General features: G+C 46.5%; 1 protein-coding gene across 4 annotated transcripts in view; it reads left to right on the top strand.

Annotated features, from left to right (window-relative positions):
* Positions 1-19,435, top strand: part of ST3GAL3 (ST3 beta-galactoside alpha-2,3-sialyltransferase 3) — a 166,812-nt gene that overhangs the window by 58,784 nt on the left and 88,593 nt on the right. For 2 of the 4 annotated variants that reach the window (XM_059689882.1, XM_059689884.1), the window contains exon 3: positions 7,138-7,185. The exons of the other annotated variants lie outside the window; for them this stretch is intronic. In XM_059689882.1, coding sequence (XP_059545865.1) covers positions 7,138-7,185 — 48 coding nt within the window. The remainder of the gene's footprint in view (positions 1-7,137; positions 7,186-19,435) is intronic. 4 annotated transcript variants of the gene reach the window in all.

Raw genomic sequence — 19,435 nt, forward strand, 5'->3', positions numbered from 1 at the left:
ATCCACTGAGCCAAGCCGGCTAGGGCTATAAATTTCTTGAAAGTAGGAATATTCTTATTCTTGCTTATGATTATATCCCCAAGTCTAGTGTGAAATACAGTAGTTGCTTAATAAATATGTTAAATTAATGAACAGAGAAATATCTTTTTCATTACTTCCATCCCTATATGTTATACTTAGCTTTTCTCTCTTGCTTTATTGTGATATAATTGACAGATAACATTGTGTAAGTTTAAGGTGTACGATATGATGATTTAATATACAAATATATATATATATGAAATATGCAGATTAGGCTGGGATGCTGTAACGGGTAACAACCACACAGGAGGAGGTTGCGCGCGCAGGTGACGCCCGGAGCGGAGACAGAGACGGAGACGGGGCCAGTGAGCTGCCGTGCCCTGGCTCTGGCCGGCCCCCCAGAGCCAGAGCGGACAGGGATGGGGGACTGGCCCGCAGCCTTCTCGGCTGAGCGCAGGCCTGGAGAGGAGACAGCGGGCCCGCCTCCCATGGAAGCAGCGCAGCTCCCTCCCTGCTCCCGTGGGCACCAGCGGCTCGCTTCCACCTCCTGCGGAAGCTGCACCTGCACAGCTCCCGTGGAAGCAGTGTGGCTCCCGGTGGCACGCTGCAGTTCCCGCTGGCTCCTGTGTAAGTGGCGGGCGGCCTACTGCGCTCGATATCGCACAATGGGCTACTAGTCCTATCTAATAAAAGATAAACATGGTAATTAGCTGTGCCTCTGCTACCCTTCCCATTGGCTAATCAGGGCGTTATGCAAATTAACTGCCAGCCAAGATGGCGGCCGGCAGCCAGGCAGCTTGAAGCGAACATGAGGCTTGCTTGCTTCAGTGACGGAGGAAACCAAAGTACCCTGCCTGCCTTGCTGGCCTCTGAGCTTGCAGTTTGAAACAGTGTTACAAATATAGAAGCTAAACAAAACCCCAGAAACCTGCTTTCAGCCAGCCGGGGTCTCAGAGCTGGAGTTGAAACAGTGTTTCGATTATAGAACCCAAACAAACCAGATACCTGCTTTCAGCAGCCGAGGCCTCAGAGCTGGAGCCAAGCCTCAGAGCTAAAGCTGGCCCAGAATAAAAAAAAAGAAAAAAAGGAGCGGTTGGGAGCTTCAGTCACCTGCCAGCCTGAAAACAGCCCTCAGCCCCTCACCCAGACTGGCCAGGCACCCCAGTGGGGACCCCCACCCTGAAGGGGGTGTGACTAGCTGCAAACAGCCATCATCCCCTCATCCAGGCTGGCCAGGCACCCAAGCGGGACCCCCACCCTGATCCGGGACACCCTTCAAGGCAAACCAGCCGGCCCCCACCTGTGCACCAGGCCTCTATCCTATATAGTAAAAGGGTAATATACCTCACAGCACCAGGATCAGTGGAGCCACAAGGCCTCCCGGCACCGGGATCAGCGTAACAGGGGGCAGCGCCCAAACCCCCTGATCGCCCTGTGGCTCTGTGTGTGACAGGGTGCGGCACCCCAACCCCCTGATCGGCCCTGCTCTGTGTGTGACGGGGTAGATCCATAACCTCCCCATCGGCCCTGCCCTGAGTGTGACAGTGGCGGCGCCCCAACCCCCTGATCGGCCCTGCTCTGTGGGTGATAGAGGGCAGCGCCCCAACCGCCCCCCACGGGCCCTGCTCTGTGTGTGATGGGGTAGAGCCATAACCTCCCCATTGGCCCTGCCCTGAGTATGACAGGGTGGGGCGCCCCAACCCCCTGATCTGCCCTGCTCTGTGTGTGACAGGGGGTGGTGCCCCAACTCCCCTATCGGCCCTACTCTGTGAGTGACGGGGGAGCTCCTCAACCCCCTGATGGGCCCTGCTTTGTGCATGACAGGGGGTGGCGCCGCAACCTCCCCATCGACCCTGCCTTGAGTGTGACAGGGGGCAGCGCCCCAACTCCCCAATCAGCCCTGCTCTGAGCCCGACCAGGGGCTGCATCTAGGGATTGGGCCTGCCCTCTGCCACCCGGGAGCAGGCCTAAGCCAGCAGGTTGTTATCTCCCGAGTGGTCCCAGACTGTGAGAGGGCACAGGTCGGGCTGAGGGACCCTCCCCCCCCCCCCAGTGCACAAATTTTTGTGCACCGGGCCTCTAGTATATAATAAAATGATTACATTACCACAATAAGGTTAGTTAGCACATCCATCACCTTACATCGTTACCTTTGTGTGTGTGTGTATACGTGTGGCAAGAACATTTAAGATCTCTCTCAACAGATTTCAAGTGTACAATACAGTGTTGTTAACTGTAGAATGCTTAGCTTTCCATGTGCTTTTATTTTACCTGTTGGCTACTTAAGGGGACTTTTTGAAAATGCTTGCATCTCTAAGACATACACATGGTAGCTAGCAGAATACACGTGTTGAATGTATACCATGACAGGTGGGATCTGAAAATGGAGCTTGTTCACTGCATAATTGGAGCTTTGCAAGCCTCTCCAATGACTGGAAAGACTGAGCCCCATTCTTCATACTTTCCTTATGTTCCTTTTATCCACTTCAGAAACCAGACTCAGGAAACATCTGACTATAATAAAAGATTTCCAGTAAATGCTAGGTTCCCTCATTGGACAAAGTCATGTGCAGCAATGCTCTGTTGGACTTTGGTCTGGAATTCTGTTCCGTCACCTGTTAACATACCACATGGCCACCTCTGGCCTGTGAACCAGGAACAGCTGGAGCCCGGGCTGCTTGAATGAAAACAACATATTCGTTAGCTTGAGAAGTCTGATTATTCTTGCTCTGTTTCTTGCAAAACAAACTTCTCACCTTGTTGAATACTGAATTCTCTCTTTTGTTGTCAAAGTGGTTTATAACTAAAGTGATCTTACATCCTTTAGAATAAACACAAATAATAATCGGCCAAACGAATTCTCAAGTCTGTGGCTTTAATGCTCAAAGTGACACCAAAACTTACACAAAACATGAATATGTCACAAACTTCCTTCAGAAATTTCTACTCTCTTACTTGCATCTTCTGCAGTTTAAAGACACAACCCGCTGCCACTGGGAATGATATTTGTGAAAATTCTGACTTTTCATCTGCTTGGTGTTTGCATTCCCATGTCACACTTTATTTTAAGTGGATATTAACTTGTCTGTCTTCCTTGGCTGGAAGGCAAAAACTGTCTCTTACTTGGCTCCCTATCTCTAGTGCAGGCATACCTTGAAGATATGGCAGGTTTGGTTCCAAACCACTGCAGTAAAGAACATCACAATAAAGCAAGTTGTAATCTTTTTGCTGATGGAGGGACTTGCCTTCAATTTGTAGAAAAACACAATAGCCCTTGCCGAGCGGCTCAGCTAATTAGAGCATCATCCCATACACCAAAAGGTGGATTCGATTCCAGGTCAGGGTGCATACCTAGCTTGTGGGTTCCATCCCCAGTCGGGAGTGTAACAACTGACCAGTGTTTCTCTCTCACATTGATGTTTCTCTCTCTCTCTCTCTCTCTCTCTCTCTCTCTCTCTCTCTCTCTCTCTCTCTCTCCCCCCTCTCTCTTTCTCTCTCTCTCTTAAATCAATAATTAGCACAATAAAATGAGGCATGCCAGCACGTAATAGGTACTTGATAATATTTGTGGGAAGGAGGGAAGAATTTTTGAAAAGCTCAGGATATTTAGGAATTGATGTAGCTGAGGTATATTTAAGTGGCATGAAACAAGGATGCCTCAGGAACTAAGCAGAAGAGCTGCACAGTGAAGGTGGACGAGAACCTTCCATCCTTCTTTATGATGCCAGAGATTAGAGGTTAAAAACCTAGAGCTGGATTAGAGTTCTCTTCTTAACTTTTTCCCCTGATGATATAACTAATGCATGTTTACTGTAGAAAATTTTCAAGAATACAGAGAATAAACACCACCTATAATTCTTAGTATTTGCTAACATTGTTAACATTGTCTTTTTTCTTTTAGTCTTAGGTAAGTTTTAGTCTGTTAGTTAACTTTTAGCCTTTTTTCTTTATGTTTAGATGGAAAAGTTTAAGACGTTATTTCATGACTGCTCGTGAGTACAAAGTGGATAAAATACCATTGGAAAAATACTTGTCAAGTGCAATAAAAATTTGAGATGCTGTTTTTATTGTTGTTAATCTGGGGAGTGGGGTCCTCAGAAAGCCTTTCCTAATCTTCTGGTGAATGTGATCTCTCACCTAGAAAGTTCCTTGGGCACTTCTCCCCCCCCCCCCCCCCCCCCCCACTGATTTGTGGGAATGTTTGTTCCTTCCTAGGATGAGGCCAGTTCAAGGTTGACTTGAATTGAATGAGAATTTATATGCATCATGGATTTTCCCCCAACCTGTGAAATATCACTCAGATGATATCACCTTTGAAAGAAAGCAAGGGCATTTACTAGTTTACTCCTTTGTTTAATATATTGACTGCTTTCTGTGTGTTAGTCACTGAGCTAGGCATCAAAGCCTCAAAATGAACTGACAATGCTTGTCCTCAGGGAACTTGCAGTTTAATGAGAGAAAAAAAGAGAAGTAAACAAGGATTATGACACAATATAATAATGCCATAATAGCACCTCAGTGATGGCCTAGAGAAGAGAATGTGCAGAATTGATCAGCGGGGTCTTCCAGATGAGGGATGGTTGAGTTGGGTCATATTGGAAACATGGGGTGTTGTTTTCCCATGTGAACAGAACAGTATGTTCCATGTAGAAAATAGGAGGTACACATCTCTTTGGGGAAATGGAAGTAGTTTGGCATATCTAGAACGTGAGGTATAGTAGAGGTAGCAAATGAGGCAAAATAGTGAAGACCTTGAATGTTAGAGCTTAGACTTTTTGTATAGGCTATGGGGAACCACCGAAGCATTTTAATCAAAAGCAAAGACACAGTCAGGTATACCTTTTAGAAAAATCATGCATCAGTATAAAGGATGATGGAAATGGGCTAAGTTGAAGGTAGGTGTGTGGTTAGGAGGCTATCAGAACAGGCCCAGCAAAAAATAGGCAGATGTCTAGAAACAAATCTATAGAGACGGTAAGAAAATTAGTGGTTGCTTAAGCTTTTTAGAGTGGAGGGAATGTTCTCAATCTTCATGAGGTGATGGTTGCACAGCCCTGTAAACTTTCTGAAAATCACTGAATTGTACACTTAAAATGAGTGAATGTTAGAGTATGTAATTATACCTTAATAAAACTCAGAGAGAGTGACGGTGGGGGCGCGTCAGGGGCTTCTTTTCTGAAGCAGCAATAGCATTAAGAGGAGACAGACGTGAGAAACGGCGATAAAGAAGTAGAATTTGTAAGAGTTAGAGGTTGATTGTCTCTCATATGGTGGTCACCTGTCTATTCAGCTAAGTGTCCTAATTGTGCTTCCACAGTTTTGTAAAAAGATGTGGGTTTCAAAGCATATGGATCTGCCCTTAACTAGCAATACAGAATATCTGCCTCTGGATTATGATAAAAATCATACCCTCTAGTTCTCTGCCACCCACTTCTTCGTAAACACTTGGTTATGGGGGGGGGGGGGTGTGAAAGATTGCCTGAAGGATATGTGGTCCATTCACTTACCTAGGATTGTTACCCGGCAGTAGTTACTGAGTGCCAGATCTTACCCTGGTAACGTAGCAGTGAAAGAAACAAATACAGTGTCTGTCCTAATGGGGCTTGGAGTCCAGCAGTGGGGATAGATGTTATTTACAGTTATGGTAACTATCGTGTCATATGTCCATGTGCACTCAGAGAAAATGTGATACTAATTGAGATCTGAAGAATAATACTGGGGTGGGGTGTGGCTGTAGACACTGGTCCTATATCCATTCAACTGGCATTCTTTTGTAGTGAGTGAACCATTTGAGTATGATCTCTTTTAAGTCTGGAGTCTCTGAGTGATCCTGGGCCTTAAATGATCTTGGTGTCCCTTTTAATTGTTTTTATTGAACTATACACTGGCTTTATGCCATCATTTCTATTGGTTCATGCTATAAGAAACAGCCATTCAAGATTCACAATTACTTATTATTGTAGGAATGTTGTAAAAGATACAGGCTTTGACATCATGTTTCATCTCCCTTAGTTAAAACCCAGGAGAGGAACTTCTTTGTGATCACTGTAGAGTATTTGCTCTTATGTTTTGGTCATTCAGTTGCTCTGAACCACCCTGTTACATCTTGCTCCAGTTCTCCACAAGGGACATTCTCTCAGCCTGCAGTGCCCCGTTCCATTCTTGTTAGGTTCAACCCTTACTTCTCCTTCAGCTGTTAGTTCAAGTGTCACTTCTTTCTAACCAACATCCATTCTCCTTCTAAACTAGGTCTGGTTGCAGACAGAAACTTTCACAGCATTCTTTCCCTTTTTGCTTAATTAGTTTTTAGTTGAGTGATTTGTTGTTTGGTAACTTTTTTTCTCATCTAGACTGATGACAGGTAGATCCATGAGGGTAGAGACCGCGCTTTTTTTGCTTGCTGCTGCATCTCAAAGTATAGTATCTTGCACATCGTAGATGCCCAGTAAATATTTCCTGAACAGTGAGTGAATGAATGAATGTGGGCACTGAATCTTGTAAGTGTTCGTGTTCTCCTTTGGCTGTTTGGGAGCTCAGGCCTCCTTGATTCTAGCTATAGGGTTTGTATAGGTCCTCATGGCATGCATTTTGTGCACTAACATTTCCCAATTACTTAATGTTTTTCCTTTCTTTGACTTCATTTTTTAAATTCCATTGTGTACTATAAATTCCTATAGGCCATGCTAAGCCTTTTGGAGAAAAGAAATAATAAACAGTTGGGTGTATGGATAAGAAAAGAAAGGGAGACTTCCCAGGGAAATGTTAGTGTCTAACTAGATGCAGGAGCGAAGTTTTCTTTTGCTTTTTGAAATTTCATTTTCACTATGAAAAAGAAAAAGAAGTAAATCTGTCCCTGATCGGGCAGAAAATGCCTCTGAAGAACTCGGGGCCTGTCTCTGCCCTGAGACGTTCCTCCCTGTGGCAGGAGGCTCGGGCGGGGCTCAGCAGGGCCTCCGGGCCCAGCGGTCGGGTGGGCATGGACCTGTGGAGGCCGTCTGTGCAGCTGGGTCCCGTTCCAGTTGATTTCCCTTGGGGAGGGTTTGGGCAGAGCCAGTGGGAGCTTGCTTTCTTACTGTGAGAAGGAGAAAGAAATGAACTTGTCCTCTTGTGTTGCAGATTCAGTGGTTCTATCCTTTGACTCCGCTGGACAAACTCTAGGCTCAGGTACCAGTTCCTTCCCTTCTGTCACCCTTTCAGCACTCAACACTGACCACATTTGGAGTGGAGCCTAAAGAGGTGGGGGTCCCTGGGGTGGGCAGTGGAACATCTCAGAATTGTGGGCAAGTCTCAGGAGCCTTTCTAGGGAGACATGGTCTGGGAAGCAGAGTGGGCTACAACACCCAGAAGACTTTGCTAGTGGCTTTAAAAGTGTGCACTGCAGAGTTTGTAGGAGTGCTCTTCCCTCACTCAGAATGGTCCGGGTTTCTATACAAAGGTATGATTTCTGTCACAGAGAGTTGGGCAGAGGGCGCTGAGAGATGCCAAGCTCTGGGTATGCTGGAGTAGATAACCATCAGGGCCTCCAGCAGAATGCCAGGCTGGTGAGAGCATCGCAGCTTCCTGAGGACACACACCTCACTGCACACTTCCACACACACCCTCCAGGAGGTGCACTCTGTTATGCACTTTTCCTTACTTGCACTCATGCCAAAACTCATGCAGGCCGGCACACTCCCACTCTTCCCTGTATCTACGGTGCAGCACACACAGATCGGCGCCCCTGCCCCTTTTACACAAAGTCACCCAGGCTCCTTTGGGCTTGGCTTTCACACGACTGTGCTGTCAGCAGTGAGCGAAAGAGAGGCTACTTTGATTCTTCCGCTTGCTGCCGTTGTGTCCCTGGGGGAGCCCTGGAATGACATTACTTTGTCAGAAAAGCATCTCTGCATTAAGCCTGTGTTTTTTAGTTGAAGGTGGTGGTGGGGGCTGCTTGCAAATAACAGGGTGACTTTGCTGGCCTACTGAGAACAGTTAATCCTTGAATGCAGTAGATAGATGTTTCACAAAGCAGCCAGGAGGTTCAGGCAGTTGTGGCAGAGAATATGGTCACAGCTACCACTGTTTCCTGAGGCCCTCCTGTAAGCCAACAGTGTGCTGAATGCTTTACACACATTTTGCAAGGCAGACAATATAGCTTTAGTTACAGATAAGAAACTAATGCTGAAAGAGGTGATCTGAACTGATCTCTGTCCAGCTCTGGAGCCTATTCTCTCTCCTTTGCCATCTTTTTTTTTTTTTTTTTACCATGTTTATATTGATTTTAGGAAAGAGAAAGGGAGAAGGATAGAGAGATGGAAACATCGATGAGAGAGAAACATAGTCAATTGGCTGCCTCCTGCGCATCCCCTACGGGGACTCAAACCAGTGAGCTCATGGTTCATGGGTCGATGCTCAACCACTGAGCAGCACTGGCCCAGCTCTCCTTTGCCATCTTGCAGTCTCCTGCCTGATATGCTTGAGGTGTCCCCGGTCAAAATGCTGAGACAGGAGAAGTCACTTTAAGACAAAGTGGGCAGATAGTGGTTTTATTCATATAGGAAAGATTAATCAATTTTATTACATTAGAGTTAAGAAATTCTGTTAATTGAAAGATCTATTAAGAGTGAAAAGGCAGTCTAGAGTGAAAAAAGGTATTTACAGCACAAATAACCAATCAAGGGCTTGTTTCCAGAATAGAGAACTACAACAAATCAGTAGGAATAAATAAACAATGCAGTAGAGAAACAAGTAAAAGTTCGAATAGGCACTTCACAAAAGAGGAATCCACATGGCCAATAGACCTATGAAAAGGTGTTTGAGTCAGTATGTAGGGGAATGCAAATTAGAATTACAGTGAGATACTATGACACATATACCAAAATGGCAAAACTTAAAAGGCTTGATGTTCCAGTGTTGGTAACGATGTGGTACAGTGAAAACTGAGTTTCTACTGGCCGGAGGAGGAATTGGTTACAACCACTTTGGAAAAGAGTAGCTAAATTTGAATATACCCCATGACCTGGCAGTTTCTCCCCTAGAATGGATGATGCTTATATTCACACCAGGATATATGGTCAAGATACATATGTAAGAATCTATCTCTGTCATTGAATGCAGCTAAAGGCCTAGACATAAAGCATTTAGCAGCTATTTGAGGACTCTCAAATATAAATAGTAGCAGATAAATTGAGGGAAAAGACACTGGCAGTGAATTTCTCATTTTTCTTCTGGATCCCATGTCATGGGATCTCTGTGCATGGGATGCTGGTGGTGCATGTCATGGACTTGAGAAAGCCCAAAACCCAGCAGTGGACACCAGGGCACAGAGAGAATTCCAGAAGACCTCTAGCTATGACTGTGGGGCAAGAAAGGGATTCTAATGCACGAACAGAGGGGAAAATCCCAGGGGTTTTTTGTTTTTTTAAAAAATATATACATTTTTTTATTGCTTTCAGAGGGGAAAGGAGAAGGAGAGAGAGAGAGAAACAATGATGAGAGGGAATCATTGATCAGCTGCCTCCTGCAACCCAGGCTTGTGCCCTGACCCAGGATCAAACCCCGACCTCCTGGTTCATAGGTGTATGCTCAACCACTGAGCCATACCAGCCGGGCCCAAGGGTTGTTTTTGCTCTGTTCTCTCATGCCCTAGTTCCCAGGCAGTCCCACGGTGGTGGTGGAAGTGCCAGTGGCAGCCATGGGGCTTCAAGCATCTAAAGCAGAGAGGGAAACCTTTCTCTCTAATTAAAGGAGCTATCATCTTAAGAGGGTGGCATGAAATCTGGTTGCTTTTTTCTCGCTCTGCCTTCTTGCTGCTTGGCCCCAGATTTGGGTATAATTCAGGAAACAGGTGGCAGAATATGGTAACGAAAATCCCAGCTTTCTGGCCAGAGGACTGGGAAGGGGAAGCCCAATGAATTGGAAAGTACAGGAGGAAACAGAGGGAGGTTATCAGGAAAGCGACTCCATGAAGTTGTTGGTGAACTTTCACGCCAACCCCTGAGCTGTGCATGTGATTCTAAAGAGTGCATTTGATTCTAACCAACCTAACAAAGACTTCGAGAACTGAACTTAGGAATAGACCACGGCCTGAGGCCCAGAGTGGACGCTGGTGGTGCATACAGAATATACCCCTGAATAGGTTGTGAAAATGGAACTGGTATTGAAACCAAAACCCATAGAAGGCTGCTCAGAACTTGCCACCTAAATCCAACCAGGTTGGTTGATTATCTGGTAAAACAAAAAATAACATTCTCCACCGGATTTAAACAAGACCTCAGGTTGCATAACGTAATATTCAAAACATCAAAAATTAATCATCATATGAAGAACCAGGAAAAATCTCAACTTGCATGGGAAAGACAATCGAGATGCCAGTGCTGAAATGATACAGATGTTGGAATAAGCAGACAAAGACTTTAAAGTAGCTGTTATAAAAATGCTCCCACAACTAAGGGCAAACACTGTTGAGATGAATGGGAAAGCAGTGTTAGCCAAAAAATAAAAAAATCAATAAAAAAGAAAATAAAGAAGAACCAAATAGAGACATAAGAAAAAAATACAGTAACCAAAATTTTTAAAATTCAGCTGAATAGACTCAACAACAAAATGGAGATGACAGAGGAAAGCATCAGTGAACTTGAAAATAAAGCAATAGAAATAACTAATCTGAACAACAACAAAAAGATTTAAAAAGTTGAGCAGAGCCTTGGGGACTTGTGGGACAATACCAGAAGGTTTACCATCTGAGTCATTGGACTCCCACAAAGAAAGAGTGCTGTACAGAAGAAATATTCAGTGACGTAATGGCTAAAAACTCCCCAAATTTGTTGCCCAAGAGGCGTTTATCCTGGGAATGAAAGGTTTAACATTAAAAAAAAACAAACCAGTCAATGTGATCTAACTTATTAACTGTCAGAACAGAAACAAATGGTCTTGTCGATTGGTCAAGAAAAAGCATCTGACAAACATACACTTTAAAAAAAAACACACACAAAAAACTCTCAGCAAGCTTAGGAAGGAACTTCCTCAACCCAGTGGCAGCCATGGGGCTTCAAGCATCTAAAGCAGAGAGGGAAACCTTTCTCTCTAATTAAAGGAGCTACGAAAAGCCTACAGCAAACGTCATATTTAATGGTAAAAAAAAACTGCCCTCCCCCTAAGGTCTGGAGCCACTGCTGAAAGTCCTCACTAGTACAAAAGAAATGAAAAGAATACGTTATTGGAAAGAAAGAAATAACATTAACCCTCCTCATAGGTGACATGATTGTCTACGTAGAAAATGCAAGGAATCTAAAAAAAAAAAACACACCCACCAACCTCCTAGAACTAATAATTGAGTTTAGCAAGATGACAGGATACAAAGCCCAAACACAAGAAAATTAATTGTATTTCTGTATACTAGCAATGAACACCTAAAAATCAAAAATTAAAGAAACATTTCACAGTATCCCCCCCAAACCAGAATACTTATGCATAAATCTAATGAATTGTGTAGTATCTGTATGTTGATACTTGTTCCTTTCCCATTTTTTCTTCCTTATTGACCCAACTCCTGAAGCCACGACCTAGAAATCTCTTGGTTGTTCTCTTCCTCGCCCCTTTCTGCTTATTTAAATCTTCACAGTGTGTCCTTGTACAGCCACTTCCTTCTGGCACCACTGTCCCAGTTACCATCACCTCTCCCGTAGACAAGTGAACATCTAACTGGTTGGTCTCTCTGTGTTCCACTTGCTGCCTCCCAGCAGTCCATTCTCCACATGGTAGCCAGAGTGATCTTTTAAAAATGTAAATCAAATCATATCTTGTTCACACTGGAATCTCTCCAGTGACTCCATGGTTCCCCTAAAATAAATCCAAACTGTGACATACAGGGCCCTCCCTCGTTGCTGGCTCCTACTTCAGTTTCTCTCTGCGTTAGTCTGTTGGCCCCTGCTGACCTCAGACCACATTGGCGCTCCTGCTAGTCCATGACTATGCTGGGTCTCTTCCCGCCTCGGGGTCTTTGTAGTTACTGTTTCCTCTACCTAGAACGCTCAGGTCTCCTGCTTCGCCGGACTCTCAGGTTTCTGTTCAAATGTCACCTCTGCAGGAAGGCCTTTCCACACCACTTTATCTGAAGTCGTCTGCTTTCTTGACACCTAGACCTTCTCTGAGAAGGGAGCTCTTTATATCCTTCTCAGCCCTCATCCTTCCTTTAAATTATCTGTTTATTTCCTGTGTACTGTCATTCTTCCCTCCCAGGATATAGGTTTCATTCGGCCAGGGACCTTGCCTATCTTGTTCATCGCGGTGTCCCTGGTACTTAAAACAGTACTAGTATAATAGATACTCGGTAAATATTTGTTGAATGAAGAATAGAAAAATAATGTCCATTGCTTAATGAATGAAAAAGGACGACATAAATAATAGCACATCCATGTAGTGGAATACTACGGGGGGCCATTGAAAACGATGCAATTTTATATTTATTGACACAGAAGAGGATATTGTTGAGTGAACAAAACAGGAAAAAACCATGCGTATTGAGGCCACATGTAAGTAAAATTGTATATGCACCTTTATACGCGTATTTTTAGAAAGATTTTTGGGAAGATGTTCACCAAAATGTTTGTAGCGATTAACTTTAGATAAGAGTTTCACTTGATTCTTTGTACATTTTTTGCATTTTGATTTTTGCAGTGAGCATGTTACTCCTACAGCTGGGAAAAATAAAATTATTTTTGTTTGGATGTTGGCATGGGGGAAGGGAGAGGCCTAGCAAGAAGTTCCTGGTAAGCCCAGGTCCCCTATGACGAGGGGCCTTCCATCCAAGCACAGCTAGCTCTTCTGCAGTATGACACGGCTGGGGAGAGGGACACTGTCTTGTTTTATGTATTAACTAGAGGCCCGGTGCACAAAAATTTGTGCACTTGGGGGGAAGGGAGGGTCCCTCAGCCCGGCCTGTGCCCTCTCGCAGTCTGGGACCCCTCTGGAGATAACGACCTGCTGGCTTAGGCCTGCTTCCGGGTGGCAGAGGGCAGGCCTAATCCCTAGGTGCAGCCCCTGGTCGGGCTCAGAGCAGGGCTGATTGGGGAGTTGGGGCGCTGCCCCCTGTCATGCACAGAGCAGGGCGGATTGGGAGGTTGCGATGCCACCCTCAGTCACGCTCAGGGTAGGGCTGATTAGGGGGTTGGGGCACCGCCCCCTGTCACACTCAAGGCAGGGTCGATGGGGAGGTTGCGGCACCACCCCCTGTCACGCACAGAGCAGGGCCAATTAGGGGGTTGGGGCACTGCCCCCTGTCACGCACAGAGCAGGGCCGATCAGGGGTTGGGGAGCTCCCCCGTGTCATACACAGAGCAGGGTCAATCAGGGGGTTGGGGAGCTCCCCCCTGTCACTCACAGAGTAGGGCTGATAGGGGAATTGGGGCGCCGCCCTCTATCACCCACAGAGCAGGGCAGATCAGGGGGTTTGGGTGCCGCCACTCTCACACTCAGGGCAGGGCCGATGGGGAGGTTATGGCTCTACCCTGTCACACACAGAGCAGGGCCCGTGTGTGTGGGGGGGTTGGGGCACCGCACCCCGTCACACACACAGCAGGCCCCGTGGGTTGGGGGGGTTGGGGCACCGCACCCTGTCACACACAGAGCCGCAGGGCGATCAGGTGGTTGGGGAGCTCCCCCCTATCAGGCACAGAGCAGGGTCGATCAGGGGGTTGGGGCGCCTTCCCTTGTCAGGAACAGAGCAGGGCCGATAGGGAGGTTGTGGCCTCGCCCCCTGTCACACACAGAGCCACAGGGCTGATCAGGGGGTTTGGGCGCTACCCCCTGTCACGCTGATCCCGGTGCCGGGAGGCCTCGCGGCTCCGCTGATCCCGGTGCTGGGAGGCATATTACCCTTTTACTGTATAGGATAGAGGCCTGGTGCATGGGTGGGGGCTGGCTGGTTTGCCCTGAAGGGTGTCCTGGACCAGGTTGGGGGTCCCCACTGGGGTGCCTGGCCAGCCTGGATGAGGGGATGATGGCTGTTTGCAGCTGGTCACACACCCTTCAGGGTGGGGGTCCCCACTGGGGTGCCTGGCCAGTCTGGGTGAGGGGCTGAGGGCTGTTTTCAGGCTGATGGGTGACTGTAGCTCCCAACTGCTCCTTTTTTTCTTTTTTTTATTTTTTTATTCTGGGCCAGCTTTAGCTGTGGCTCCAGCTCTGAGGCCTCTGCTGCTGAAAGAAGGTATCTGGTTTGTTTAGGTTCTATAGTCGAAACAATGTATAACTCCACCTCTGAAATCCCAGCTCACTGAAAGCTGGTTTCTGGGGTTTTGTTTAGCTTCTATATTTGTTACAATGTTTCTTAAACTGCAGGCTCAGAGGCCAGCAAGGCAGGCGGGGAACGTTGGAGTCCTCTGTCACTGAAGCAAGCAAGCCTCATGTTAGTTTCAAGCTGACTGGCTGCCGGCCGCCATCTTGGCTGGCAGTTAATTTGCATGCCTCGCTGATTAGCCAATGGGAAGGGTAGTGGTCGTACGCTAATTACCATGTTTCTCTTTTATTAGGTAGGATAGGATTGCTTGGTTGTTATCTATACTTACCTACCTACTAGGTGGCAAGCTCCATAAAGTTTAAGGTACAAACTGTTTCCTGGCCCAGCTGTTTGTTGTTGTTTAATCCTCACGTGAGGATATGTTTATTGATTTTTTTATTTCTTTTTAGAGAGAGGGAGACAGAGAGAGAGAAACATCGATTGGCTGCCTCTCATATTCACCCCAACTGGGGACCAAACCTGCCCCTAGGTGTGTGCCCTAGCTGAGAATTGAACCCAAGACCTTTCAATGTATGGGATGAAGTTCCAACCAACTGAGCCACACTGTGCAGGGCCCAGCTGTTCTTTTGGCATGCTCTTCCTCATAATTCTTTTGCAGGATGCCCTGGCGTGGTCTGGACACACTTGATAATCATGAATCGAATTGAATTCACTGCATGCCCAGCTCTAAACAGCTGCTGTTCTCCCAGGATAGAGAGGAAATTGATGCATGACCATTTTGCCTTCACCAAGATGGGCTTCTCCCTTCCACTGTCCATTGGCCCAGCAGCGTCACACTGCAGAAGAGCTGTGCTGTGCTTGGAGGGAGGGCTCCTAGTCATAGGGGACCCGGGCTTACCGGGAACTTCTTGCTAGGCCTCTCCCTTCCCCCATGCCAACATCCATCCATTTGAGGCTGGGTTTCAGTTTGTGAACCTCCAAGTTATTTACTAGGTCTGTTAATTTAGTCTAGGTCAGCGGATTTTTCTGTGTTTATTTTATAAAACTGCTTTTCCTATTTTAGTTTGTCTTTGATTAATTGATCCTATGTTATGATTTATTTCCCTGACTTGGGATGATGTGGGAGCTGTTTGCACTTTGGCCAGCCCCTCTCAGGCCTCTGTGGACTCCCACAATTCATGTGTGGGCAGGACTAGGGCCTTGTGACACCACCCTGGGGTGGGGGGTGGGAGATAAATAGTAGGTGATCGCTCTCATGGCAGCTGCTCTTCTAATATGAGGGTCTCCTTTTTTCTTTCCTCTGAGTGTCAGTGTGGCATAACATAAAGATGCTTCAGAGTCAGGCCTGGGCTGGATCAGCAACATCCCAGCTAGTCCACTTATTGGTTGGGAATATCGAACGTGTTATTTCCTCTCTCTAATTCTGTTTCCTCATCTGTAAAATGGAGATAATACCTACCTCACAGGGTTGTAAGGAGTAAAATGGGAGTGTAGGCGGAGGTCCTGACTGCACCGTATGCCCAACAAATAGTAGTTCCCCTCAGTTTTTCCCTTTGTCTGGCATGTCTAACAGTCCATTTGTAACTGTCGCCAACTTCCTCCTCCACCCAAACCATGACGTATATTCCTTAAGTTTAATATAGCTCATGACTTTCATTAGAGACTGTGCAGTGCCATTTCTTCAGAAATGAGGGACCTATTTTGGTTAAGATCGGTCCCCATTCTTTTGCCCTGTGCCCTTTGCACTTAGCAATTCATCATAGCCCGGAGGTTGGAGCCAGACACCCTTTTCGAGAAAATCTGGCGGCAGAGCCTCTCCTGCCCAGTGGCCTCTCCTGCCTTCCTGGCTTTGTGTACTCCAATACGAAGCGCTGCCGTTTTCTGAGAGAACGAAGTCCATAGTTTTAGTCCGTAAACTAACTTCATAGACCTCAGTAAGAGTCTTCAAACTGGTCTTCGTGGGAAATACGCATCGTCGTCAATAGCAGTAGTTATCTAGTGAGCACCTGCTTCATGCAAAAGCACGGTGATGGGAATTTATGGTGGTTCTTTAGAACAAAAAAAGGAAGTAGATCTCTGGGGAACAAAATTGCCAGTAGCACTGTTGGCTCATGGTGCACACATGTGTCCCTGAAATTCCATTTTGGGACTCAGTGGCATGAAGGTGAGCCTAGAATAGGACACTGGGCTCAGGGGACCTTCAGGGTCTCCTTTCATCCTGGATAGGATCTCACTGGTATGTGCTCCCCGCTGTTGACATGAGAGCATAGGTAGAAAGTGGTAACATTTTACACCATGCTGACATAAGCAGGAGGGGACTTAGGCTATCTAAATAGGGCATTGTGAAAACATTTCTAATTTTCTTTACATTGTAGAATTATGAGCAAAATGCAATACAAAGTTTTACGGAATATATTAAATGTTGAATAAAAAGGCGCTTATTTCAATATTCATAAATTTGTATGTCAGGTTTTATGCCTCACAGGTGGTCGGTGTTCATAAATGTTCATATGGAAATGTCAGTTTTCATATATGCTTGAAAAGAATGTTCATTCTGTACCTGTTGGATGTAAGGTACTCTGTCAGTTAGTTCACATTTATTAATTGGTCAGATCTTCTAAATTCTCACTGACCGTGAGCCTGTTTTTTTAGTGGTGTATGTGTTTCCATTGTGATGACAGGAGACCCATTGTGTATTTCTTCTTGTGATTCTGTTAATTTTGCCTTATATACAGAGAAGTTCATTATTAGGTGCATACACACTTTAGTGCATGGCCTCCTTTTGTTTATGTCCAACTTCTGAACCTCCTAGGACAGTGGTTCTCAACCTGTGGGTCACGACCCCTTTGGGGGTCCAATGACCCTTTCACAGGGGTCACCTAAGACCATTGGAAAACACATATATAATTACATATTGTTTTTGTGATTAATCACTATGCTTTAATTATGTTCAATTTGTAACAATGAAAATACATCCTGCCTATCAGATACTTACATTACGATTCATAATAGCAAAATTACAGTTATGAAGTAGCAACGAAAATAATTTTATGGTTGGGGGTCACCACAACATGAGGAACTGTATTAAAGGGTCGCGGCATTAGGAAGGTTGAGAACCACTGTCCTAGGAGTTGACATGAGGTAGAACACCAGTTTATCCCTTGAAATGGCAATGGGAGAGTTAATGATTAATTTCAAAGGCTTTAGGTGTCTGAAGAAGCATTTTATGCATTCACAGATCTGACTGGGTGCAAGTGCAGAAGGAGGAGAGCAGAGATTTGCGTCATTGATGCCCTTCCCACCTGGAGCCAGGCAAAGGACACACATGTGCTCCTCACTCAGGGGTTCTGGTAATGCTGGGCTTTCCAGCCTGGCTGAGACAGGAAGCCTAAACCACCAGACTAAACATCTCCCCTTCGCTGCGTGGCTGCAGACTTGCTGAGTTGGCACCTGGGAGTAGGGTCCCCTCAGAGACTTGCAGACTTGCTGAGTTGGCACCTGGGAGTAGGGTCCCCTCAGAGACTTACACTGCTGGGAGAGCATAAGTGCACATTGGTGCACACTGTGCCAGGCTGACCTGGGAGTCCCAGAGTCTTCTGTTCTTACTATGGATTTGGGATCAGCGGACTGCCAGGGAGACCTGGGCTTGACTGCCAGCTTCCCCAGAGGTGAATTGTCCCTGAGAGTTGATACACTCCAAATAGCATTTCCATTGGATAAGCTGAACTCACATCAAGAACACATTTGTAGCCCTAGCCGGTTTGGCTCAGTGGATAGAGTGTCGGCCTGCGGACTGAAAGGTCCCGGGTTCGATTCCAGTCAAGGGCATGTACCTTGGTTGCAGGCACGTCCCCAGTAGGGGGTATGTAGGAGGCAGCTGATCGATGCTTCTCTCTCATCCATGTTTCTAACTCTCTATCCCTCTCCCTTCCTCTCTGTAAAAAATCAATAAAATATAAAAAAAGAGAACACATTTGTACACAGTGAGATGCTGTGGGATCCACAGCCTTGCCCAAACCCGGCAGTAAGAAGCCGTGCACCTGTACTCGCAGCGCAGCGTGCCTGGGCCTTCCTGATTGCTTCTGCTCTAGTTTGCATGTAAGATTATACTTCCACTTTCCTCTGGCTGGGGACTCCGTGAGGAACTGCACGGATTAGACCATCAGTAACAGCTATGACCATGTGGCATATTCAGTAACAGCCTATGAATATGAGAGTAGAGTGCTTGTCAGGTAAGATCCCTGCGGTGTTGGAGATGGGGCAATTGCTGGTTACACAGGAGCCTCTAAAGCAGTGGTTCTCAACCTTCCTAATGCCACGACCCTTTAATACAGTTCCTCATGTTGTGGTGACCCCCAATTTCATTGTTACAAATTGAACATAATTAAAGCATAGTGATTAATCACAAAAACAATATTAATTATATATGTGTTTTCCGATGGTCTTAGGCGACCCCTGTGAAAAGGTCGTTGGACCCCCAAAGGGGTCGCGACCCACAGGTTGAGAACTGCTGCTCTAAAGCCTTGGTGGAGGAAGTTAAATTTTACGCTTTTATAAATGACCAGAGGCCCAGTGCACGAATTTGTGCACTGGTGGGGTCCCTCAGCCTGGCCTGTGCCCTCTTGCATCCCTGTGGGGATCAGGCTGGTCCAACATCCCCCCGAGGGATGTAGCAGTGCGGGAAGCTGCAGGTGGCCGGGGAGGAGCCTGAGACCAGGCTGGGCGCAGCTCCCACTCATCCCGGCCCAGTTGTGCCTGCCTCTGCTGCCGCTGCTCAGTAGTGCTGCCCTGGAGGCGGGAGAGGCTCGTGCCACTGCAGCTGTGATCTCCAGCCATGAGCCCCGAGTCTGGCATCCGTTGGTCAGCTGAGCAGCACTCCCACCTGGGAGCACACTGACCACTGCGGGGGCAGCTCCTGCACTGAGCGTCTGCCCCCTGGTGGTCAGTGCACATCATCTGCTCGACCGGCCGCTTAGGGTTTTATATATACAGGTGGGAGGGAATTACTGTGGGAAATTTGGAGTCATCTAAAGGGAACCACAGCCCTAGCTGGTTTGGCTCAGTGGATAGAGCGTCAGCCTGTGGACTGAAGAAGGGTCCTGGATTTGATTCCAGTCAAGGGTACATGCCTGGTTCTGAGCTTGATCCCCAGTAGGGGGCATGCAGGAGGCAGCCAATCAGTGATTCTCTCTCATTGAT

Source organism: Myotis daubentonii, chromosome 3, assembly GCF_963259705.1.
Source record: "Myotis daubentonii chromosome 3, mMyoDau2.1, whole genome shotgun sequence".
NCBI lineage: Eukaryota > Metazoa > Chordata > Mammalia > Chiroptera > Vespertilionidae > Myotis > Myotis daubentonii.